At 38.5% G+C, this 26,916-nt stretch overlaps 2 protein-coding genes across 3 annotated transcripts in view; both read left to right on the plus strand.

Annotated features, from left to right (window-relative positions):
* Window positions 1–10,195, plus strand: part of LOC126777684 (homeobox protein orthopedia-like) — a 37,678-nt gene extending 27,483 nt beyond the window's left edge. For both annotated transcript variants that reach the window (XM_050500820.1, XM_050500821.1), the window contains exons 5-8: window positions 5,419–5,584; window positions 7,191–7,340; window positions 7,606–7,725; window positions 8,041–10,195. In XM_050500820.1, the coding sequence (XP_050356777.1) occupies window positions 5,419–5,584; window positions 7,191–7,340; window positions 7,606–7,725; window positions 8,041–8,180 (576 nt within the window). In that variant the 3' untranslated portion in view covers window positions 8,181–10,195. The remainder of the gene's footprint in view (window positions 1–5,418; window positions 5,585–7,190; window positions 7,341–7,605; window positions 7,726–8,040) is intronic.
* A 1,591-nt stretch (window positions 10,196–11,786) lies between these two features.
* On the plus strand, window positions 11,787–25,283 carry LOC126777435 (uncharacterized). The gene is made up of 12 exons (XM_050500444.1): window positions 11,787–11,818; window positions 13,327–13,449; window positions 13,795–13,925; window positions 14,008–14,195; window positions 15,715–15,837; window positions 17,628–17,822; window positions 18,073–18,256; window positions 22,069–22,179; window positions 22,310–22,407; window positions 22,687–22,796; window positions 24,805–24,892; window positions 25,275–25,283. The coding sequence occupies exons 1-12, from the start codon at window positions 11,787–11,789 to the stop codon at window positions 25,281–25,283; spliced, it is 1,392 nt and encodes a 463-aa protein (XP_050356401.1).
* The last annotated feature ends 1,633 nt before the right edge of the window (window positions 25,284–26,916 follow it).

The following is a 26,916-nucleotide window of genomic DNA, read 5'->3' on the forward strand; positions in this document are numbered from 1 at the left end:
CTCAGGTATAAGGAAGGTATTTATTTTCGAATCGGTTGCATATTTTTTTACTTATAAATAAACAAGTGTTACGCCTCTATATTGAATAAGGATTCGAGCTTTGACTATGACTGAGCCACATAAAGACAATGAAATAGTTTTACTTTCAAAAAGTATAACTTTATTTCGTGCATGTATACACGGCACAAAAACAAAACAAAAATTCGTAACGTAGACAACGAATAAAACCTCCTCGACACACCATAAATAATAGAGCTTGCTTCTGACACGCGCCAAATGAGTGTAGCCGTCTCCCTCGCACGCATAGTCCCTATCCGGTCTAACGCGTTGCATCTTTAATGTGATTGTCGTATACACTGTTTCGCTTTTTGGATTTTTTCTTAAATTAAATTGTCTGGCCTGCTGTTAAAATTTTAATTCTTTAAACTTGAAATTCTAAATGATACATTTCAGTTGGTTTAATTATTTACTTTAGTTGGTTAAATGTATATTTTAAGGTATTAAACTATATTATAAATGTATTCAAGTGATTGAATATTGGCCATGTGGCTCGCTGATGAGCTTCGTCCCGAGGTCCTAGGTTTATGTTTAACATATTATCATACTTATTCACGTAAATATGTACGTTTATTGGTGTACGTAAGTTAACTAAACTGTAAGTAAACTTATTTGTGCAAGCTCATCATACTTAGTATTGTTGTGTTCCGAATCTACAGGCATGAGGGACATAACATCTTAGTTCCCAAGGTTGGTAGCGCCTTCGCTACGTAATGAATATTTTTTACCTATTTCTTACAGCGCGAAGGTGGTGAGCACTTACCATCAGGTGGCCCATTTGTCTGCCAAAATAGTCTTCCTTTTTTAATAATTTGATGTTATCGTCCTTATCGCGATATATGTAAGACATGTATAAATATTTAATGAAACATGGAGTATGTTACACCTTAGTGTTGCCAGTTATAATCACTTTTTAATAACACGAGGAACCGTTTCCACGAGCAACCATACATCACGGTCGACAGGTCCGGATCGTCCGATGTCGGTGAAGCCGCAATAAATATCAATACACAGTTCGGGGTCGAGATAACAAATGACCTGCGATTTGCGATAATCTTCGAGATTCGGGAGTGATTTGAGCGATCTCGCATTGATTAATGTAACGGAGGACGGGCCGAGTTGCTCTGCTTTCATTGGTTCCTTATTTTCCTGAACATCAACAAAATATAAGTAACAAATTAAAAAACACAAATTATTTAACAAAATATCTTAAAATATTTGATATTGTTTGATATCCTTTAATCAAACGTTGTCTGACAGAGATCATTCTGTTAGTGTTCAGACTGACTTTGCTATCATGTTATCGTTTGTATTTCTTGTATTTGGTTTAATGGCTTGATGTAAGGCCGCAGACCTGGAGGTCCTGGGTTCAATTCCCAGGTCGGGACAATAAAAAGTTATTGGGTTTTTCTATCAGAAAATTCTCAGTAACATCCCGGAGTCTAGAAGTTGGAAGTGTGTACACTCCCGTGCCTCGGAAAGCACGTAAAGCCGTTGGTCCTGCTCCTGAACTCTTTCTGGTCGGATTCATCGAATTATGAGTGAGGAATAACATGCTTGTGCACTATAATATCTCCTACGCAGTTGACTAATCTCTCTTGAGATTGGCCACCGTGACCGAAATCGGTCTGGACGACATTATTTGTGTGTGGTATAAAGTACATATACTTCTATTGTATTGTAGATTTCTGCCGTGGAGTACCGGCTTAGAATAGTACTCCCCCAATCTCATCCCGTGGGTGTCGTAAGAGGCGACTGAGGGACGGGGAAAAAGGATCCCCCCTTTTCCCCGTCCCTCAGTCGCCAGTCGGCAGCAGCGTCCCCCCCCCCATAAACATCTTACCCCCCTACTGCGCTCGTCAACACGCCTGCCCAGCGCGGCGAGTATGGGCAAACCCCTCCCTTAATGGCAGATGCGCCCAAAAAAAGGCCCCCAGTTACCGGCAAGCCCGCTAGGCAAGGTAGCGGTCGCGGTATCGGCAGGGCAGGGGGTGCTAAGAATCACCGGTTCACGGCAGGCTACCGTATAAAACGACTGCACATGGCAACGTACAATGGACGCTCGATGAGGCTGGACCATCACCTCGCCGAATTAGAAGTAGAGTTAAGTCATATAAACTGGCATATACTGGGGTTATCTGAAGTCCGAAGACAGGGGGAGGACACGATAACTCTAGAGTCCGGTAACTTACTCTACTTCCGCGAAGGTGATAACCTCTCCCAGGGTGGTGTCGGTTTTCTAGTCAAAAAGGATCTCATTAGCAGCATTGGAAATCAGTAGTGTGTCGAATGTTGTTATGGGAGACTTTAATGCTAAAGTGGGAGTACAAGATAGCGGTGAATCGAAAGTCGGACCCTAAGGCTTGGGCTGCAGAAATCACAGGGGGCAAATGCTGGTAAACTTTCTCGAAGCGCAGGGGCTTTTTTTGATGAATTCTTTCTTTCAAAAGAAGCCTCAGAGGAGGTGGACCTGGCGAAGCCCCGATAACGTGACAAGGAACGAGATAGACTTTATCATTTCGAATAAAAGGCACATATTTAGAGATGTTTCAGTGATCAACAGGTTTAATACCGGAAGTGATCACCGCTTGGTTCTCTAACTCTAAATATCAACTTAAAAGCCGAAAGATCGAGAATGATGAGGTCTACTCTCCGACCTACCAAGCTCCAAGCTGCTCAAGGCTCCGAAAAGTTCCAAATGGAACTTCAAAATCAATTCACCGCGTTGGAAACCATACGCAGCATTGATGAGAGAACCGACACGCTGGTCAAAATACTGCAAAATACATCCCGCAAGTGTTTTTCGTCACAGAGTACAGACAACGCACCAAAACTCTCTGCTGAGACACTCGAGCTCATGAGAAAACGACGAGAACTACCATCGTTTTTGTCAGATAAGGCCTTAAATCGAATAATAAAAACGCTGACGCGACGCGATCTCCGACGCTCCAATACCCGTGCCATCAAGGCTGCGATTGAGCAAAATCGGGGATCGAAAGTGTTCGCTCGCAAGTTTGGGAGGCCGCGTCTGACAAAACTTAAAACTGAAAATGGTGGGGTCGTTACCTCTAGGCCTGAGATTGTCGGAGAAGTAGAGAGGTTTTATGGGCAGTTGTTCTCATCAAGATCGGATAAACCCGTGGGAATCAGTATTGATGACCAGCGCGCCCCTCTTATGCGCCATTACTCCGAGGAGCTCCCGGTCGTTGACCAAGGAGAGATTAGGGCGGCTCTAGAACAGCTTAAAAACAACAAAGCTCCGGGAGATGACGGAATCACAACAGAATTGCTTAAGGCAGGCGGGACTCCGGTCCTGAAAGAGCTAGCAAGCCTCTTTAATTCCGTCATCCAACATGGCAAGACCCCGGAAACGTGGAGCGGGAGTGAGGTGGTACTGTTTTTCAAGAAAGGTGATAAAACCCTCTTGAAAAACTACAGACCAATCTCCCTCCTGAGTCACGTGTATAAGCTGTTCTCAAGAGTCGTCACGAACCGTCTCGCCAGACGACTTGACGAGTTCCAGCCCCCAGAGCAAGCCGGCTTTCGATCAGGCTACAGCACCGTGGACCACATCCATACTGTTCGGCAGATTGTGCAGAAGACCGAAGAGTACAATCAGCCGCTGTGTATGGCATTTGTGGACTACGAGAAAGCCTGCGACTCCATCGAAACCTGGGCAGTGCTCGACTCATTGCAGAGATGTCATATCGATTGGAGATATATCGAGGTACTGAGATGTCTGTACAACGCCGCTACAATGACTGTCCACATCCAGGACTGTAAGACGAAGGCGATCCAACTGCGCAGAGGGGTGAGACAGGGGGATGTAATATCCCCGAAACTGTTCACCAACTGTTGGAAGACGTTTTCAAGACGCTGGATTGGACTAGGTATGGAGTCAATGTAAACGGCGAGTACATCTCACACCTTCGATTTGCCGACGATATCGTCATCATAGCAGAGTCGCTGGAACAACTCAACGAAATGCTGTGTAGCTTAGGCGAGTCTTCCCGGTGTGTCGGTCTCGGTATAAACTTGGACAAGACCAAGGTCATGTTCAATAGGCATGTTGTGCCGGGACCGATATACGTCGAGGGGCAACCTCTCGAAGTTGTTAGTGAATATACCTACCTAGGACAGATAATACAAGTCGGTAGGAACAACTTCGAGAAGGAAGCCGATCGAAGAATTCGCTTGGGATGGGCAGCATTTGGCAACCTTCGTCAAGTCCTCAAGTCGTCTATATCGCAATGTTTGAAGACGAAAGTCTTCAACCAATGCGTCTTACCTGCCATGACATACGGTGCCGAAACGAGGACACGAACTGCGGGACTAGTCCACAAATTCAAAGTCGCTCAGCGTGCTATGGAGCGAGCTATGCTCGGAGTATCTTTGAAGGATAAGATCAGAAATGAGATTATCCGGAAAAGAACCGGAGTCACCGACATAGCTTGCAAAATTAGCAGGCTGAAGTGGCAGTGGGCTGGTCACGTATGTCGTAGGACCGATGGCCGTTGGAGCAGACGAGTCCTAGAGTGGAGACCGCGAATCGGCAAGCGCAGCGTAGGGCGCCCTCCAGCCAGGTGGACCGACGACCTTAAGAAGGTGGCGGGCACCAACTGGATGCGGAAGGCGGAGGACAGGGAGCTTTGGCGCACCTTGGGAGAGGCCTATGTTCAGCAGTGGACAACGATTGGCTGTTGATTGATTGATTGATTGATTGTAGATTCCTCAAAACAATATGCCGTATTCTCAGCAGTGCAATAAATATGTGTAAAGCTGAAACAATATCTTGCGTCTTAATCTCATTATTGGAATTATCTAAATAAGCCGTAGATTAAGTTTGAATTAAATAATAAAATACATACCTAAATTGTTATTTTTTAATTATTTATTTGCAGTGTTACCACCTGTTTCTTTTTAGTATTTCTTGTATATTATGGACTCACAGTCAGTAATGACAGTAATTATCGATATAATTGTTTAAGCTATATAATATTGCTATTACTATATAATTATGTTATTCTAATGGTGGTAGGGCTTTACGCAAGCTCGTCTGGGTAGGTCCACCCACACATCAAATATTCTACCGCAAAACAGCAGTACTTGGTGTTGTTGTGTTCCGGATTGGAGGGTGAGTGAGCCAGTGTCATGCACAAGGGACATAACATCTCAGTTCCCAAGGTTGGTGGCGCATTGTCAATGTAAGCGATGGGTAACATTTCTTACAATTTCAATGTCTATAGGCGTTGGTGACCACTTACCATCAGGTGGCCCATATGCACGTCCGCCTACCTAAAAGTTATGTTAGTCATACTTTTAAAATGTATATATAATTCGTAATATTTTGATTTGTTTCAGGTATGGTTCCAGAATCGTCGTGCTAAGTGGAAGAAACGCAAGAAGAGCACGAATGTGTTCAGATCACCAGGAGCTCTCCTTCCATCCCACGGTCTCCCGCCCTTCGGTGCTGGCGACGTTTGTAGCCCAGGAGTCTTCGCTGACAGACCCTGGTCTATGCCTGCAGGTTGGTCAGGTTCTTTATCTCCGTCAGTCAACTATTTCAATTATTTCTTTAAATTTCGAAATGATTGAATAACGTTTACAGCACAGTCCAATTTGAGTGATTTGACTTATTATAGGTACCTATATTAGGTATGCGCTTGATTTCGGAAAATAAAAAGTGTGCTACATTTTACATAGGTCAAAATCGGTACATAATATATATTAATTTATATTACATGTATTATATTTTATCTGTGTTATCTTTTAAATACTGTTTTAAGAGGGCTATTACATTTCAACGGCCATTTTTCATTAAACAGTTAAATTTGGGTTTCTTATTCTGAGAAACAGAAGACTTTGACATTTTAAACTTATTGAAAAATGAAGAAAAATAATTGAATGAACAGTTTAGATCACTAGGTCTCAATTTTCTCAATTTGGGCTTAGCAAGTTATATAAAGTCAAAATTCCAAAGCAAGTTTTACGTAAAATGCGCGAATGCACTTTTTTGACTTCGTAGATTGAACTACAGTGTTGACCAATTTGAATGGAAAAAACACAATACTATATTTTAATTAGTGATTTAGTCTATGGCGGCCTCAAATTTTGATATTTGAATGAATTAACGATAAAAAAAATAAGCAAGCTCAATCGTAAGAATTAATTTTATTTAAAATACTTATAAAACGTTCTTAAAATATAAAAAAACAAAATTATAAAGGTAATACAAAGCCATATAAGGACCAATAGCGCTTATAAGCGCAATAGGGCAATAGGGCTTATAACCCGCCTGCAAGTCCTAGGTTCAAACCTTGGGATATTGTCACAATTCATAGCACAAGCTTTATGTTTAATTGGAGGAGTAAATTACTAAAATTCCTAATATTAGCTTAATTCCTTAAAATTGAGATTACTATTATTCTAAAAAAATAGTATAATATTGTACAGGAGGAAAGCCACGTATATGGATAGCTAATGGCAGCAACTTGATTCACTCAAACTCAATCACTGAACATACTCAAATCACACAGTGAAAAACATTGAAATTTCACAAAAAAAAAAAAATTATTGGATTTTGAGATTTTTTTTTTTATAGAATAGGAAGGCGGACGAGCATATGGGCCACCTGATGGTAAGTGGTCACCAACGCTCTTAGACATTGGCATTGTAAGAAATGTCAACCATCGCTTACATATCCAATGCGCCACCAACCTTGGGAACTAAGATTTTATGTCCCTTTTGCCTGTTGTTGTGTAATTAACACTGGCTCACTCACCCTTCAAACCGGAACACAACAATATCAAGTATTGCTGTTTTGCGGTAGAATATCTGATGAGTGGGTGGTACCTACCCAGACGAGCTTGCACAAAGCCCTACCACCAGTAAAGATATCTGACGACCTTCCCTAATTATTAAATTGCTTACCGTAATTAACAATACTAAAAAAAAACAATAAATTAAATAATAGAAAAACTGTCAAGCGGAAGTGACAGCGCTGTATCGTAAACTCAAGAAGCCAACCTTTTGCGTAATACCTAATTTTGTAAAATGTAATTTTGTGATAGGCCTCTTAAACTTTTTGTTATTTTGACCTACTCTAGTTATAGTGGCAGATGTTTTTTGTCTAGGTCTCGGTCAGCTGTCCCAGGGCGGTGTATCGATGGGGGGATTCGGTGCGGGCGGGCTGCCTCAGCTCGCCGCGGACCTCAACCCTTCTCTACCGATCAGTTCCGTCGGCTCGCAGCCGTATCAGTCTCACTACCCGCTTAATTCTCTTGGTAAGGACCTTCTTCCCGCTACAACAGATCGCTTGTTATATAATCATTTTGGAAATGTTACTAAATATACTAGCAACCCCACACGGTTTCATCCCAGTTATATAGGTAGCAGAAAGATTATATAACCTTTTCAAAACGGGCAATATTATTGGAAATTATTTTTTAACTCGAATTTGCAGAACCCACTTCATATTTATTGTTATGTAAACTTGTTTTATGTTTGCAATATTATTTGAAATTTATTTAATTTTTTGCAATTTCAAAGGAGACACAATGATGTCATACTGCAACAACATTAGCGGACAACAGTCCGGGCTGGAGGGCTCGCCCACGCCGCCTCACATGTCGCACTGCGCCAACAACAACGCTTCGCCGACGACCTCGGGTGAGTTACCGACACAGGAACACTATACAGATGTCACGATCCTTAAACGAGTGGTAACGCGTCACCAAGTCACCGCGTGTACGTGCGACTAACTCTAGTGCCTTTAGGCAATTATTTGTTTTGTTTTATTCCGATTTGAAACATGAAGGACTCAATATAAGCAATTTAAATAAATGACATAAAACGAACTTTACACATAATATCATTAATTTTAAAAATGTTTCAAAGAAACCACCTAATCAATTATTCTCCATTACCAAAGCTAGTTGAAGCTACGCAAGATTGTATAATGATGTAACGCCGTGTGACGCGTAGGTGGAGGCGGTGAGACGGGCGAGGAGGAGGTGTGGCGAGGCCACAGTATCGCAGCGCTGCGTCGCCGCGCCTCGGAGCTGTCCGCGGCCATCCCTCCCTACCTGCAGCTCAACTACGACGCGCACAGCCCCGTCTACTGACCGCCTGCCCGGCAACCGCATCCCGCCTACCATCCGTAGTGCACACATGCACATACAAACAATACCTTTAGCTACAGCCGCGCTACCATTTGACCACCGACGGCTCCGCACCGTGCGTAGCGCTTGTCGCTGTTTTATTCCAGTTCTAATTAGACAACAAACTCTATATCCAACTATACGAGCATTTAATATGTTGCAAATAGTTGTAAGTTGTTAGCTTTCGGATTTTTTTGCAGTCTTTTCAAGTACATCTAACGATAAATGATTAATAAATATGATTTGAAATTAAATTGTGTTGACGACAAATTATATAACTACATATATCCTTTGAAATAAAAATTACTTTAACAATCCATGGCGACAGACAAACGCCACATTTAAACATTACAAGCGTGACTCGTCTTCGTAAAGAATAATTTTACATACAAAATATTGAATATACATTATATTATAGAAACTAATTGTCTTCGGAAGAAATCAAAAGTCAGTTTCTTAAAACAATAAAGGTCGTAACATCCAGGACGATATTTAATAAATTAACTAATTATAGTGTAACATGTGAGCTATATTTGAAAATACATGTATACGCGTTTGAACAATAATAAATATAATATATAATAGTGCTAGATTCAATAAGCTATTTATTACTTAAGTAACGATAATAAAGTATTAGATAAAATTAAGCAGTTACTTATTGTATGGGACTGTACTCGAGGTTGTAGCGTAAGACATTCCGAAATATAAAATATTTAGAATAATAATATTTTATTATATTAGATGAAATTCTCACCAGTCCACGTTTAAAGTACTTCGACGGTCGATTGATGGCAGTAACAGTACGTGGTAGCTCGCAGTACTTAATGTTGTTTTAAATTAAAATTAAATATTTACCATGATACGTACACAGATTAATTATCAATTGAATAATGTTTGATATACAATGATACAGATCACTAGTGTATTTGTGTAAAAACGTCGTTGGACGTCTGTACCCGACTACGGCAAGTAAAAAGGAGAGCTTTGATTTTAGCAATATATCTATGTTCATTTGTTCGTATAGCTCCCAAGTTGCTTATCATATGGAGCTGTATAGCTATATAATGTGTCTATATGACGTTATTAAATCCAGCATGGCGGATACGACGTGCAACAAAAAAAAGACAAATGTAATCGTTTATTAACAGATTTCGAATAGGTTTTTCGTAGTCGGGTTTTAGTATTTGCAACTTATGAAAGTATTCAATATTCAAGTAATATTACAAGAAAATGTACAAACCGGAAGGGAATCTCGAATCTAATTTATATGTAAAATAAAACAAAATTGTCACGTATACGTTTTAATATAAACATTTAATACACGAACCGTTATCGTTTCTGATTACTTGGAATTCGCGGCCACTGACTTATTGAATTAGATAAAGTGGTTGAAAGTTCCTATTCATTTAGGGGTTCCGAAGTGTCGTATTGTTAATCATATATTTATTTATTTTATTTGATACTTAATATAAATAGCCGTCCGTTATTTTGTATAATATATTGTAAGTAGTTATAGTATTAATTTTTTTAAACATATTTTTAATTTCTACTTCGGAACCCGATTAGTAGTCGTATAATTTTTAAACCAAAGCTGTCATCTTGGTTTATTATATGATTTAAAATATTTTAATTATACATATTAGTTTTTAATAATTTTTGACTTTTAATTGTTGCACTTTTGTTTATAACGTTTATAATTGACGCAATTTGGTTTTAATCAGAACAGAACTTGTCATGTTCTAAAGCTCTACTTTACAAATACATGAAATAAAGCGCTTCTATACATAGCTTTCACTTACAATTGAATAAAAAAAGAATTCGAATGTAATATTATATATGCTATAATTCCTTTTAAACCTTTATAATCACATTACAGCTTATTATTCGAAAAGCAATACGGCCCGGTTTATGTGTATGATACCATTTTACTTGCTCGGTTTATGGTGAGTTCATACGGTTCGATTTTAATCGACCGTTACTTGAACTACAGCATAAAATTTTAAACGAATTTCAAAAAAGTTTGTTATACTAAATATAATAACATTTTCTAGTTCTTATCTCAGTAACTTATAGTATTACTATATTAATAAAATAAATCAAAATAGGTCACGAGATGTTTATTGTGTTGACAAATTTTATTATTTCATGTTCAAATTATTTGTCATATAAATAAAACACAAGCTCACCTTCGCAGGCAATAAATTATTGAATTCATTTAAATCAATATAAAAAAGAGTATAATTTTTGTTGCTTTAATTTTATTGAAAGTCCGTTCAGGTATAAATCGCCTACAATCTAACAGTGGATCGATTAAAATCGGATTAGGTACTCGAACTCGCTGTTACGGATACACAATCTATTCATCACACACACTTCATCAATATCAAGTTCCCTAACGATTATTTTTTGTAAAATTATTTTGTAAAGTAAATAGATATGTATAAATTTGTGTGAGCATGAATACATATATACATATATTGAATCTTTTCTTTTCTATCTTTCTTTGCAATATTAACAATTTCCAAAAGAAATAGATTATTGCAAAATAAAATGTAAACTTTGTAATGTCACATCACAAACATGATCTGTTAATCCACAATGTATTTCGTACATTTTTCTTTATATAAATTCTTGTTTATTTTGTGTAAGTAAAGGACTGAGTGTGCGTAAATAAAATATATTTTATTTATATTAATATTAAATATGTCTGAAAGTTTGCTCGATTTTAGTATCATTTAATTTTGAAATAAATAAAAAACGTTTTACATATGTCAAGTAATTAATATATTGGACCTTATTGGAATAAAATTTTGGGCTTCAAATATTTTGTGAAGTATTTTTTAATGGTCGAGCAAACTTGTGTTGACGCGATATCAGAGTGCCGATACGAGCAAGTATACATAGCTATGTGTAGTGTAACGGCATGTTAGCTGTAAGTATTAATACATACATATGATAGACAATGTTTAGACTTTGCGTTTTCATTTATTACCCTTTTTTTATAGAATAGGAAGGCGGACGAGCATATGGGCCACCTGATGGTAAGTGGTCACCAACGCTCTTAGACATTGGCATTGTAAGAAATGTCAACCATCGCTTATAACCAATGCGCCACCAACCTTGGGAACTAAGATTTTATGTCCCTTGTGCCTGTAATTACACTGGCTCACTCACCCTTCAAACCGGAACACAACAATATCAAGTATTGCTGTTTTGCGGTAGAATATCTGATGAGTGGGTGGTACCTACCCAGACGAGCTTGCACAAAGCCCTACCACCAGTAGGGTATTAATGAAATAATACCTTATTTACTGTTAATTTTATTCCTTATTCGACTTATAATAATACTTATATAGATAGTTGACCAACTTCAACGCATCCATATGGGATCTTCTCATAGGATTACGGTTGGAGACTTACTTGTGGTGGAATTGTTGGTGCACACCGTGTGAATAAACTGCGTTGGTTGAATGGACATTTTAGATTTAAGAGATTTTAGAACCCATGGTTGGTGATGGCGCTCAGAGAGTAAGGTGAGGCAAGTGGTTGTAAACATTTCTTGCAGTTGCTATGTTTGGAATTGATAATATTATATTAGGAAGGTAAGTCACGTCAGCTTTTCCGGTAATAAATCTATCTTTAAATATATTTTTTTAAAGAAACGTAAAGGCAATCAAACTTTTTTATAATAAGTAATAAATAATAATATAGGAATAAATAACACCTATTAAACAAAACTTACTTATGAGTTATTTTTCTTGTGGGTTGTGGCGCCAGCTTTGCCGAGTTCATTGCCGGCGCTACATTGCCTATATATATACTGAGATCTTGCCTATATAGATACTGAGGTCTGAGACTGGGCAGAGATAACCACTTTGGTACACTGCTTCCCAGTTATAAACTAAAAAAATAACATGAGTCAGAAAAACTCTTTATGAATGAAACACCCTCAGGCACATCTGCGAATCTCAAAGGATATTTTATTTTACCCGAGAGCCGATGGTATATAATATTATATAAATATTTAAAAAGTAGTACCTATTAATAAAAGAACTGGTAGTTTGAATTCAAACGTTTTAAGTGTATTTTAAAATTATAAATAATTTTGAAAGTCACAGTAAAAATAATTGAATAGACAGTGAAAAAACGTTTCCATAATATTTTTTTATATTAAGGTATATAAAATATTGTTTATCGTTGTGGAGTTGTCCAGCTTACCATAAAAATGCATTGTCATAGAAACTTAACTAATATTTAAAACTGCAATTTTGTAGAATCTTATACTTACTTTTATTTAACTGCAATGTTTGTAAGTTTTTAATTTATAACTTACAAACATTGCAGATAAATAAAAGTCTCTAAAAAATGGACAATATTAATAACAATATTTGCAATAACAATTGAATGTGATTAGCGATTACATTGTACTGTTAGAGTCTGTACAGCCCTCTCTTATAAAATAATGGAAGTTGAATAATAACATTTCGTACTTAGTTTATATTTATAACGCTAGATGGCACTGTTACAAAAGAAATCATAAGCATCATTAAACAAGTTATTTAAATTAAATGTAAAATATTATTAGTTAAAACTAAAATATTGATAATTGATGTGTACAATTTTGGCCAATTATGGTAAGTTTATGTATGCAACGCTAGATGGCACTTTTAAGTAAAAATAAATGTGGATTTTTCATGCTTAATTTATTATCATACTTGGAACACAATATTAGTATAATATAAAAAAGTACTTTTAAATGTTTGTATAGATTTACACTTCTAATTCTAGTTATTGAAGTTGCCTTTGGTAAAGACGGAAGGTTTTGGATATATCAATTGAAGCTCATATTTTGTTACACGGTAGCAAGTTATTGACTAAACAGTACCGGTAGTTAGCCGAGTGATCGTTGAGGCGCTGTATATCGTGTCGTTCTAATAATGTCTATAAAATCGCAAAAATCTTTAAATGATGAGTGTTCTGAAATATTCGAGAAGAGCTACTCGGTGAGGAGTGAGTCGAATGAAAGCTTATCTTGGTGGGTAAATCGACATTTATTTGAAATCTTAAATTATCTTAAAACGTCAAGCAGAGTTATATGAATAATTTATAGTGATGAAGACGAGGAATCCTTATCCAGGGAACTGTTGAAGAAACTTACTCCGGCCGTACTTAGCAAACTCAGGCGTAGCTTTAAAAAGGCTAAGGAGAGAAACACAGCGAGGGATATCGAACGGTAAGTTTATTGTAATATTACATTGTAAGTTTTTCCTTTAGGCCTTAAACCAGCAGTAAGGCATTCATAGGCTGTTACATACGACTTTAACACAGATGATATGTATGATGTATGTATAATTGAACAAAAGTCTGCTATTATAAGAAATAGCTTTATATATGTAAATCAATTCAATACAATAATAATGGGCTGTTACGACACTAAAATTATAAGCACATATTAGGCACACGCAAGTCAGTAGTGCTTGCCCGGTTTTGAAGCCACAGTCTTCTGCTCAGTGCCATCTTAGCTCTTAACTAGTTATAAGTATATTGTTATATAATTATGTTTATAAAATGATCGCAGTCGGGTAGAGGAGGTGATGCGTGCTGCCGCGGCTGAGGAAGGCATAGAGTTTGCGACGCCGGCGACGCGGCAACCCAATACCTTGTACCTGGATGAGAAAAGCTTTGTGGCAGCCCTAGAAAACATTTTTGGTAATATTTATTGTTTTCATAGATCATTGATACATATCTGGTTAATTATTAAATGTTTTATTGTTTATTGCAAAACACCTAGGTCATCACAAGTACACGACACATGCGCATCAGTTTTTCCAAACATTAGACGCGTTTGGTAGCGGACGAGTGTGGTGGAAGCAAGTAGTGGCGAAACTGGTAGCAGCAGGCGCTAGGAGTACCACCTCCAGATGTGAGAGATGGAGCCCCGTCATGGTTGGAGGGATGCTGAAGTTGGAACATTGTAAGGTAAACCTGAAAGAAATATTTGATAAAATACTTGATGTTTAAATTTAATTAATTGAATAAAAGTCACGTGTATAAGCTGTTCTCAAGAGTCGTCACGAACCGTCTCGCCAGACGACTTGACGAGTTCCAGCCCTCAGAGCAAGCCGGCTTTCGATCAGGCTACAGCACCGTGGACCACATCCATACTGTTCGGCAGATTGTGCAGAAGACCGAAGAGTACAATCAGCCGCTGTGTATGGCATTTGTGGACTACGAGAAAGCCTTCGACTCCATCGAAACCTGGGCAGTGCTCGACTCATTGCAGAGATGTCATATCGATTGGAGATATATCGAGGTACTGAGATGTCTGTACAACGCCGCTACAATGACTGTCCACATCCAGGACTGTAAGACGAAGGCGATCCAACTGCGCAGAGGGGTGAGACAGGGGGATGTAATATCCCCGAAACTGTTCACCAACGCGTTGGAAGACGTTTTCAAAACGCTGGATTGGACTAGGTATGGAGTCAATGTAAACGGCGAGTACATCTCACACCTTCGATTTGCCGACGATATCGTCATCATAGCAGAGTCGCTGGAACAACTCACCGAAATGCTGCGTAGCCTAGGCGAGTCTTCCCGGTGTGTCGGTCTCGGTATAAACTTGGACAAGACCAAGGTCATGTTCAATAGGCATGTCGTGCCGGGACCGATATACGTCGAGGGGAAACCCCTCGAAGTTGTTAGTGAATATACCTACCTAGGACAGATAATACAAGTCGGTAGGAACAACTTCGAGAAGGAAGCCGATCGAAGAATTCGCTTGGGATGGGCAGCATTTGGCAACCTTCGTCAAGTCCTCAAGTCGTCTATACCGCAATGTTTGAAGACGAAAGTCTTCAACCAATGCGTCTTACCTGCCATGACATACGGTGCCGAAACGTGGACACTAACTGCGGGACTAGTCCACAAATTCAAAGTCGCTCAGCGTGCTATGGAGCGAGCTATGCTCGGAGTATCTTTGAAGGATAAGATCAGAAATGAGATTATCCGGAAAAGAACCGGAGTCACCGACATAGGTTGCAAAATTAGCAGGCTGAAGTGGCAGTGGGCTGGTCACGTATGTCGTAGGACCGATGGCCGTTGGAGCAGACGAGTCCTAGAGTGGAGACCGCGAATCGGCAAGCGCAGCGTAGGGCGCCCTCCAGCCAGGTGGACCGACGACCTTAAGAAGGTGGCGGGCACCAACTGGATGCGGAAGGCGGAGGACAGGGAGCTTTGGCGCACCTTGGGAGAGGTCTATGTTCAGCAGTGGACAACGATTGGCTGTTGATTGATTGATTGATTGAATAAAAGTAATAAATAAATAGCTCGTCAATGTGTCCCTACTTGTTATGAATATTACTCTCTTCAAGGATTTTCAATACTGTTCATGTAAGCTTCTTCTGTTCTTCAAGTAGGCTCTTACAAAATGTTCGGAATGAAGATTCTGAACACGATGGTTTCTTTTATATGAAAATGGAGATGTTGTTATTTTCAGAGGGAGACGATAATAAAACTCGTAAATATAGAGCGAGAAAACTCTTTCTGCTATGCGGCAGTCTCGAGGGGAGGCCGAGTAGGAGTGTACAGTGGAGATATGCAACTCTTAAGCTCTTACGAAGTAACGTATAACATACATACTATTGCAATATTTAATTTTTTTACACCAACATCCACGAATTGTCCACGTATTGCTTTGTTGGACCATTGAGATCACAGGAGGAAGGTATTGTATATTAGAACCCATGATGGTGCATGATGGCGTAATATTTATACTTCTTGCAATGCCAGTCTGGTCGAAATATTAATTACCATCAGATGACCGAAATCGTCTGTTGAAAAATAATTTGTAAAATAAATATATTTTTTATCTTTTATACCATCTCGAGCCTCCACGCCTCTCCGGTTCAACTAATGTTAGTTAATTTAGTTACGAGAGTCTTGATGATATTTTATTTAATTTAAACTACATATACCCAGAAGTCTTATATGTATGGCAATCTAAGCCTAGTGTATGTACTTTTATCAACTAGTTAGTATTACTTCTCATGATAATGCGAGCACAAAGTTACAATTCTATGTTTACTGACCTCGATTTTTCAGGTATTTTATCATCGAACAGGAATCCATCGTCGAGTTAAGAATTCTTGGATAACAGACGCTGTTTATTTGAGTGTGAGTAAGTTGTGTATCTTTGTTCAAAATAACTATCACAATAAAACTAAACTAAATTTGTTTGTTGTTATAAAACTAACTTAACGTGTAAATTTTTGTAACAACATAAGGTCTGTTGAACATTCTGAAGTGTTTTCTTTTCAGGATGTTCAATGTCTATTATTGTCAGCATCTGATCGCAGTTTGACAATTTACGATGTGACAACTCTCACGCACTCTCCACTCTACTGCATCACCGGATTACCTAACATACCCACTGTAAGATATAAAGTTATATTTAATAGGCGCTTTAATTTAAGCGCTTTAGGGCATAACTAAAACGTGATGATGAACGATTATGGAAAACTTTTAAAAAATAATTATGAAGTAAGGGAGTCTCTGTGTTAAGTAAGCTTTTTAAATATTTCTGTGTAGAACTTGAACGATGAGAGATGGAATTGTTACATGAATTAGTATTTATGGCAAAACCCATTAATGTGCCGACTCTGTACACAGACAATCTGATGTACATCAGAAGCAGTAAAAGTCAAAGAGCGAAGTGCAATTGTTGTGTATGAAATGGCTTATATAATTAGTAATAGGAATGTGTATGAGCTTAGATTATTATAGCATGTAAATACCCCAACGGTTACAGTATGCGAACATCACATAACAAAGATTTGGAATACATATTATGTATTTAGAATACTTACATGATACAGTCATTGGTTACTGCAATTAGTTCTGCTTAAGATGTTATTACCAATTCATATAATGTTTCAAGCCATGATCGTATTTTGTAACGTATTTGGCGATGCATAGCATTAGCACCTGAAAAAACTATTTAAAGCCTTTGTATAGAATATTTTGAATTTGAGTATATTAATTTTAACTGGGAATGCCCAGTGTCTAACTTATAACCCAGCCCGGAATGCGGGTGACGAGTCCGAGCTGATCTTCGGTACAGAGAGAGGCGATCTCACAAAAGTCCGGTTCCTACAACCTCGTGTTTCACTTCTCTTCATGAAGTTGCCAGATAATATCAATTATTACTATTGGATGGTAAGTTTATATTTACTAGGAGGTAAGTTTATGCAACTGTTAAGTCCAAGCAAGACAACAAATCCTGCTTGGGCTCTATATTCAATTTAGAAAACATTTAATTAGTATTCGGCAAATAAACTTTTTTACCTGTATTTTATTCTGCGATTCAATCATTTTTAATCATTATAAAATACTAATTGTGACACATTTCAGGAGCTCTTCGGTGCCCCCCATACTTCCTACTGCAACATTACAAGTTGGCGGAAAGTCCATTCGCGCTCTGTAAGACGCGTGAGTCACGCGCGAGATGGAGACTACGTGCTGTCCTGCTCGCACGACACGTCAGTCAGCGTGCGATTAAGACATGCCCTCGGGAAACTTGAAGATTATGTATTTAACGTGCAAAGAGTTAGTTCTTGAGGTTCTTTTAAATTCAAACTATTCAAGTAATTTTAACTGTTATTGCGTACGCCCGTAGAACAATTTATTACCACTTTACTGATTAGACAAGTTTAAAAATTTGAGATAACTGATATCCCAAATATCAGGTGGTACATTTTTTAACATAAATATTAATACGTAATGAAGCTTAAGGAATTTAATAATTTTATTTAAGTTCTTACTGAAATATAAAATCATTTGATTTGTTCTGTATAAGGGCGTCTCCTGCTTCCATATGGTGCCATCATTGCACATGTTGGTGACAGGAAGTCCGGACGGTATTGTTCGTTTGTGGGAGAGTCCTCAGAGCTCGCCTTTCGCCTCTCTCTCCGTTCCTGGATCACCAGCTATACTGGATGTCGCTGTCGTCGTCGCTTTGGAAATAATCGTTGCTTATTGCAGTAATTGTGTGAGTATTTTTAGCATTATTTAGTTCCAATTGTGAAAAAAAATATTTGAAGTTGTTACGAGGACTAGCTATAACAATTTAGGACGACATTTTATGTTTAGTGACATGATACAAAAACGGTTATAAGTGAAGTTTTATATTTGTAGTTTTTACATATTTGGGATTTGTACGAAGAGTGTCTTCTCCAAACTGTCAAAATCAAGTTCCCTTTTATTGGAGTGTTGGGCAAGAGAGTGGAATTCGGAACTTACTGTATACATCCTGGTCAGTCACATCTTATTATAATTGGTGCTTTTGGTCTAGTTTTGGGTCGTGATAACAAAGTCACGTTAATATTTTGATGCTAATATAGATAGCTGTTTAATGATTTTGGTCTCACTTTACATTTAAATATAATTAATAATTAAATTCTAATTCTTGTAAATAATTTACTAACCTAGGTAAACATTTAAATGGTATGTACACAATTTAAAAAAAAATATGTCGTAATTTGTGACAGAGAATTGAGTTTAATTAATCTTAAGGTCCACCCCGAAGAGAAAAAACCAATGAAGATAGTCAGGACAACGCTATCAGTTCACGGCGTGGTTCGAGCGTGTACCAAGGTTCCACGGGAGGTTTGATTCTAATGACAGAACCAGCACAAGTTTCTTGGGATCAGAGGGGACTAGAGCAAGATCCGTAGGTTGATTAAATTAAAGTATTTTTTTAATTAGGAAGAATGTAGGTCTCCCTAGCTAAGTCCAAATAAGTAATTACATTTGTATACTTATTAAAATACGTATTACATACATGTATTCAATACTATGTTTGTAATAATAAAAAAATAATAGTGTTTTTATTGTTATATTAATGTGTGAACTTGAAGAGTAGTTTATTATTTTTTTTTTTAAAGAGTAGGAAGGTGGACGAGCATATGGGCCACCTGATGGTAAGTGGTCACCAAACGCCCTTAGACATTGGCATTGTAAGAAATGTCAACCATCGCTTATAGCCAATGCGCCACCAACCTTAGGAACTAAGATTTTATGTCCCTTGTGCCTGTAATTACACTGGCTCACTCACCCTTCAAACCGGAACACAACAATATCAAGTATTGCTGTTTTGCGGTAGAATATCTGATGAGTGGGTGGTACCTACCCAGACGAGCTTGCACAAAGCCCTACCACCAGTAAAGTTTTAGTTTATTTATTTACTTATTTAGTTTATTTATTAGTATACTACAATATTTTAATGAGTAAGTCACGGTATACGCTTTAAATGAAATGTTTCTGTTTAAGAGAAAATCTCCGATTCAATCGTTCCGATCTTTTAATAACCTGTTGTGACTACGTCTGTGTCATCGTCCTCCGAGACATGCACGGGTCTCCTCTGCCTCCACCCGGAGACACGCTGAGAGCTAGGCGACCTTCTTTTTGGGAACTACCTTCTGATTTAATGTGTAGGTAATTTAATCTTTTTGTTTACTCACTATCTCTTTGAATCACGGTTTCGTTCAAGCCAATATGGGCATGGACTACCAAGCTATCCATTATTCTTTTACTATACATGAAAACTATTAATGTTAAGTACACAAGTGACGAAAAGTTCCAAATGGAACTTCAAAATCAATTCACCGCGTTGGAAACCGTAAGCAGCATTGATGAGAAAACCGACACGCTGGTCAAAATACTGCAAAACACATCTTGCAATTTTTTCCGCCACAGAGAAGAGACAACGTTCCAAAACTCTCTGCTGAGACACACGAGCTCATGAGAAAACGACGAGAACTACCATCGTTTTTGTCAGATAAGGCCTTAAACCGAACAATAAAAACGCTGACGCGACGCAATCTCCGACGCTCCAATACCCGTGCCATCAAGGTTACGATTGAGCAAAATCGGGGATCGAAAATGTTCGCTCGCAAGTTTAGGAGGCCGCGTCTGACAAAACTTAAAACTGAAAATGGTGGGGTCGTTACCTCTAGGCCTGAGATTGTCGGAGAAGTAGAGAGGTTTTATGGGCAGTTGTTCTCTTCAAGATCGGATAAACCCGTGGGAATCAGTATTGATGACCAGTGCGCCCTTCTTATGCGCCATTACTCCGAGGAGCTCCCGGTCGTTGACCAAGGCGAGATTAGGGCGGCTCTAGAACAGCTTAAAAACAACAAAGCTCCGGGAGATGACGGAATCACAACAGAGTTGGTTAAGGCAGAGGGGACTCCGGTCCTGAAAGAGCTAGCAAGCCTCTTTAATTCCGTCATCCAACATGGCAAGACCCCGGAAACGTGGAGCGGGATTGAGTTGGTACTGTTTTTCAAGAAAGTTGATAAAACTCTCTTGAAAAACTACAGACCAATCTCCCTCCTGAGTCACGTGTATAAGCTGTTCTCAAGAGTCGTCACGAACCGTCTCGCCAGACGACTTGACGAGTTCCAGCCCCCAGAGTAAGCCGGCTTTCGATCAGGCTACAGCACCGTGGTCCACATCCATACTGTTCGGCAGATTGTGCAGAAGACCGAAGAGTACAATCAGCCGCTGTGTATGGCATTTGTGGACTACGAGAAAGCCTTCGACTCCATCGAAACCTGGGCAGTGCTCGACTCATTGCAGAGATGTCATATCGACTGGAGATATATCGAGGTACTGAGATGTCTGTACAACGCCGCTACAATGACTGTCCACATCCCGGGACTGTAAGACGAAGGCGATCCAACTGCGCAGAGGGGTGAGACAGGGGGATGTAATATCCCCGAAACTGTTCACCAACGCGTTGAAAGACGTTTTCAAGACGCTGGATTGGACTGGGTATGGAGTCAATGTAAACGGCGAGTACATCTCACACCTTCGATTTGCCGACGATATCGCCATCATAACCTGCGTAGCCTAGGCGAGTCTTCCCGGTGTGTCGGTCTCGGTATAAACTTGGACAAGACCAAGGTCATGTTCAATAGGCTCTCGAAGTTGTTAGCGAATATACCTACCTAGGACAGATAATACAAGTCGGTAGGAACAACTTCGAGAAGGAAGCCGATCGAAGAATTCGCTTGGAATGGGCAGCATTTGGCAACCTTCGTCAAGTCCTCAAGTCGTCTATACCGCAATGTTTGAAGACGAAAGTCTTCAGCCAATGCGTCTTACCTGCCATGACATACCGGTGCCGAAACGTGGACACTAACTGCGGGACTAGTCCACAAATTCAAAGTCGTCAGCGTGCTATGGAGTGAGTTATGTTCGGAGTATCTTTGAAGGATAAGATCAGAAATGAGATTATCCGGAAAAGAACCAGAGTCACTGACATAGCTTGCAAAATTAGCAGGCTGAAGTGGCAGTGGGCTGGTCACGTATGTCGTAGGACCGATGGCCGTTGAAGACGAGTCGTAGAGTGGAGACCGCGAATCGGCAAGCGCAGCGTAGGGCGCCCTCCAGCCAGGTGGACCGACGACCTTAAGAAGGTGGCGGGCACCAACTGGATGCGGAAGGTGGAGGACAGGGAGCTTCGGCGCACCTTGGGAGAGGCCTATGTTCAGCAGTGGACAACGATTGGCTGTTGATTGATTGACACAAGTGACGATGTGAACGGCGTTAGTGACTACTTACCATATCATAGTATTTTAGTAGTAATTTAAAAAACAAATTATCCACACTAAAAAAACCATAAGCGATTTTAACAAGTTTAAATTGTCATTATATTAAATTATTATATTGCTACTCCAAGGGAAGTTTCAAGGGCAAGCCGCTATTTCGAATTTAAATAAGTATATGGTATCCATATACTAATAAATAAATATATAATAATAAAGCGTTTTTTATATTTACATACCAGCGCCATTAGTACCAGTGACTTCAAAACCAGCTCCACCATCACCGAAGCTCCTGAAGCCAGTAGCAATTGAACATCCAACTTATGATCTGGATGAGCTCTTAGAGAAAGCAGGTAATTTTGTCTGCAATAAATAACAATAACTTAGTCACAATAAGTTAAGTGAACACCATAAATCTTTATAAAAAAATATCATAAATTGACGTTGACACCACTTCCTTCTATCAAATAATATATGTTACAGGACTACAGGGAATATTAGAAAAGGACTTTGTGTTGATGCAAGGTCTCAAACATGACTTGAATAAGAAACTTTATGAGATGGAGGCAAATAAGGAAGCCGTGAGTAGTGTAACAAGAACATACCTACTGTTAGTTCTATACTACTGCGCTGATACTATGTTCAAAGCTCTAAAATAAAATTAACAAGCTGTTGTGGGTGAAATGTTTATTTTTACCCACATCATTATTTTCAACGGAGTAAAATAACCGGTTTCTCCAATTACGTAGGTAATAAAAAATCAAATAAAAATAAATTCCATCAGAAATCGAATATATATGAATACTCGAATATGCTATGTGAGACTAAGCAAGTTTAAAATTGTTAGATTAATTTTACAGATCCGGTCGGCAGTGACTGCTGGCGCGCCGTACCTCGCGCTTAAAAACTACGAACCAGAACCGCTCCCTACTTTTCAAGATCTCGCAGAACAATGTTCTCGGGTCATGAGGTTAGTTTCAATATTAAAGTTATACGAAATCATTTGCTGCAAAGTATATCTTATTTTCGATAAACGGAGGTGTTATCTACCATAGCCAATCGATAATGTATAAGCATGTTACGTCCATTCTGTGTAAGACAATGGGACGTATCCTTAATACTAGGCTCTTGACGTACCTGGAAGCCAATGACCTTCTCAGTGACCGACAGTACGGAATTCACCGAAACCGGTCCACTGGTGATCTTCTGGTGTACGTCACACACATCTGGAGTGAGGCCATCGAGAAACACGGCCTCCCCGTGTTTCTTTGGATATCTTGAAGGCCTTTGACAGGGTTTGGCATGATGGCTTTATTAGCAAGCTTCCTGCATATGGCCTGCCTGCTAGACTTTGTGCGTGGATTTCAGGAACCGATAGTTACGAGTGGTGGTTGATGGCCACCGTCGGTCCAAATAGCTATAAATGCCGGTGTTCCCCAGGGGTCAGTGCTCTCGGCTACACTATTTCTGCTGCACATCAATGATCTGCTGATGCCGGGTATCCATGGGTACGCAGATGATTGCACAGTTGTCGAGAGCTACAAGTCCAACGCGCGAGCTAGTGAGGCCCAGATTCAGGCTCAGAGAGAGGCTATGATTGAGCGCCTGAGCGTGACTCTTAGAGCAGTGTCCGATTGGGGCGATGCCAATTTAGTCATTTTCAATGCAACAAAGACGCAGGCGTGTTTATTTTCCGCCAAAAAGAGAGAATTTCAGCTACCTCCCTCTGTCCGAAATGTGTCCGTACCTATAAATGACCACCTTGACCTTCTTGGCGTTACTCTCACGTCGACTCTAAATTTCGGCTCTTTTATTGAGTTCAAAGCCCAAATAGCCGCCCGAAAGCTTGGTATCCTCTCCAAGGTGAGACGTTACTTAACTCCAGAACAACTGCTCAGCTTATACAAAGCACAAGTGAGGTCTTGTATGGAGTACTGCTCTCACCTTTGGAATGGCTCTGCTAAGTACGAGCTCTATAGTCGAATGAGAGGCGTGCCAGGAGGAGAGGTGGCCAGGAGGCCAGGAGACGACGCATTGGTCGAGCCTAGACTCCAAAGTCTCAAACATTGACGTGTGGTTGCATCACTTTCAGTCTTCTATCGGATACATTTCGGAGAATGAGCGCAGGAATTACATGAACTAATTCCTTCCGCCACCTTTTACTATCAAACGGCCAGGCAAACGCGACCAAAGCACCATAGGTACACAGTGGAAATTCCCCGCCTACGTACGAAGCGCTTTGAATCCACATTCATCATTCGCACTGCGAAACTGTGGAATGCTTTGCCTGAGTCCGTATTTTCTGATAGGTACAACGTTGGTGTTTTAAATCCAGAGTGAACAGGTTTCTTTTAGGCAAGCGTGCTACATCTTAGACCGTGTCGATGCTTAAGATCAGGCAAGTCAACGGTCAAACGCTTGCCTATTAAGTATAAAAAAAAACATCTTTCCAGTTTATATGCAGTGGGTTAGCAACCCACAAATAATCAATTTTTTATTTTTGTCGGTCTGTCTCTTCTTTCGTAATGATGTTCAAACTGGGTGTAAATTACAAATGTAAATAGTTGGATTATTATAATATAGGGAATATGCTAAAATACCTCTGGGGCCGTGTTGACGATGTTAGAAGTAAACAGTAACAGTAACAGCCACAGCCTGTTAATGTCCCACTGCTGGGCTAAGGCCTCCTCTCCCTTTTGAGGAGAAGGTTAGGAGTAGGTTATGAAAATATATATGTAGTATTTTATAGTAAAAGTGAATTAACAGCATATAAATGTACCAAAACTGAGCTACTACTCTTCTTTTTAGAGGAGAATCTTTGGAGCTTATTCCACTATGCAGCTCTCATGGGCTACGTATATTTACTTGAACTCGGAATACAAAAACACATAAAAATTCAGTGATTTTTGTGTCACAATCTTCAATTTTACTTGTTCAGTTCCGACCTTATTAACCTATTCGTTCTTATTTCCTTACAGGTTACTCCCAGGCTCTAGCGTCATTGCATCACCATCGGGCAGCGAATACTCCTCGCCGCGAAACTCGAAGTCATTCAAATTATATAAAGTAAAGAATAGTATATAAATCGATTTAAATATAACAGGTTCATATTTACATAACATAATGAAACTTAATACTTGGTTAGAGATATAAAAGAGTCATTAAAATTTAAATGTGTTTTGTTACTTTCAAATATACTTGTTTATATATAACAATAATCTTCGTTTATATGTAAATTTCTACCAAACCTAACGTTTGTCCGAGCATATATTATTTTCAAATTATTATTTTTTGTTAATTCTATATATAAACACCAGTAGCTTATTTATAGTTTGAGTAAAAACTACCACAGCTTCTCGAAGAAAATATCTTGCCACGAGAAGAAACTGCAACGGTAATGAAAAATTAAAAATTACTTTATATTTTTCAATATAATTATAATTTCCAGTCTGGATAGACAGACAAACAGACCTAAAAACTAGACAAATATTTAAGCCTTTCTTTATACACTTCTCAAACGGGTAAAATTATTTGATATTTGTTCTACGATACACAAAAATATTTCTATTTCTAAAATCGCTAAGAAAAAAACTATAGAGTAGTATATATATATATATATGTTAGTAATTAGTAATTTTTTGTAACGTAAACTTTGCATGAATTTAATGAATTATTTAATTTTAATTTGTACCTATATCAATTCAAACTATTTGTGTTTTTAATTTTAATTTTATTAAGTGCATGTTTATTTTTTATGGTCTTAATTTGTACCAATTTGGACTTATTTTTTTTTTTTTTTAATCTTTCTACTCATGTTGCTATAATAATGTGTTAATGTATTTTTAAAACAAATATTGTAATTGTTGTGGCTACTTTAAAAAGCTTCACGTTTTATTTATTTTCACTAAATTGTTTTACATTTGTCATTAAAACATGTAGTAGCTACTAGTGGTCCTTAAAAAAAAAAAAAATGACACTAGTATCCGAAATGTATCGACAGTGCGACCGTGCGCTCGTATGTGATGTTTCACAAGATATATTATATGGATATACATACACAAAGATATATTTGTTAATCGAGTCGATTTTATTGTTGCGCTTCACACTGTTTTTCTGGTAAGATATATCTATGTATATATATTAAATAATCTGCACCACCACTAATCGCTTTTTCTTCATCAAATCGCTCTCTCGCTTCGTTTGTTTTCATTAGAAACTAGCTTATGTTTGTATTAAAAAGATAATGTGTTAATGTTATAGTAAAACTCTTTTAAAAAATAATAAAAATCGAGTCTACAGCACCATTCAATATAATTTCTATTGATAAACTCGTGTTCAAGTATTCATTTGAATTTAAATTAATAACATTTAAATTAATTTACAGTACTGTACAGTAACAGCCTGTGAATGTCTCACTACTGAGCCAAATCCTCCTCTCATTTTTTTAAGGAGAAGAGGCCTTAGCTCAGCAGTGAAACATTAATATTAAATATTGATTAATATTTTACTGGTGGTAGGGCTTTGTGCAAGTTCGTCTGGGAAGTACCACCCACTCATCAGATATTCTACCGCAAAACAGCAGTACTTGGTATTGTTGTGTTCCGGTTTGAAGGTTGAGTGAACCAATGTTATTACAGGCACAAGGGACATAACATCTTAGTTCCCAAGGTTGGTGATGTAAGCGATGGTTAACCATTTCTTAAAATGCCAATGTCTATGAGCGTTGGTGACCACTTACCATCAGGTGGCCCATATGCTCGTCCGCCTACCTATACCATAAAAAAAAATAGGAATATCGGTATTATGACAGTTGCATCACAGTATATTTATGCAAATATTTTAAATATTTAATAGGTAAAAATACACTTACACAAAGAAAAGTGACATAGACATAACGTACGTGGACTTGGAATTATACTAGACTCTAAACTTCGATATTATGTGCATATCTTGAATAGTGTTTCAAAAGGATTTAAATTGTTAGGATTTGTCTTAGGAAATGCCAAAGATTTTAAGCCGTCCACCAAAATAACATTATTCAACACGCTTCACGCGTCCGTCCTATTCTTGAATATAACAGTATAATCTGG

This window comes from Nymphalis io, chromosome 23, assembly GCF_905147045.1.
Source record: "Nymphalis io chromosome 23, ilAglIoxx1.1, whole genome shotgun sequence".
NCBI lineage: Eukaryota > Metazoa > Arthropoda > Insecta > Lepidoptera > Nymphalidae > Nymphalis > Nymphalis io.

What these genes read in the sequence shown, in the direction of transcription:
- LOC126777435 (XM_050500444.1), top strand. Translation starts at nt 11,787, where the DNA reads ATGTTTGGAATTGATAATATTATATTAGGAAG. An exon ending in ACAGCGAGGGATATCGAACG is followed by an intron (nt 13,450 to 13,794) that starts GTAAGTTTATTG and finishes AAATGATCGCAG; the next exon opens with TCGGGTAGAGGAGGTGATGC. An exon ending in TGAGCTCTTAGAGAAAGCAG is followed by an intron (nt 22,180 to 22,309) that starts GTAATTTTGTCT and finishes TATATGTTACAG; the next exon opens with GACTACAGGGAATATTAGAA.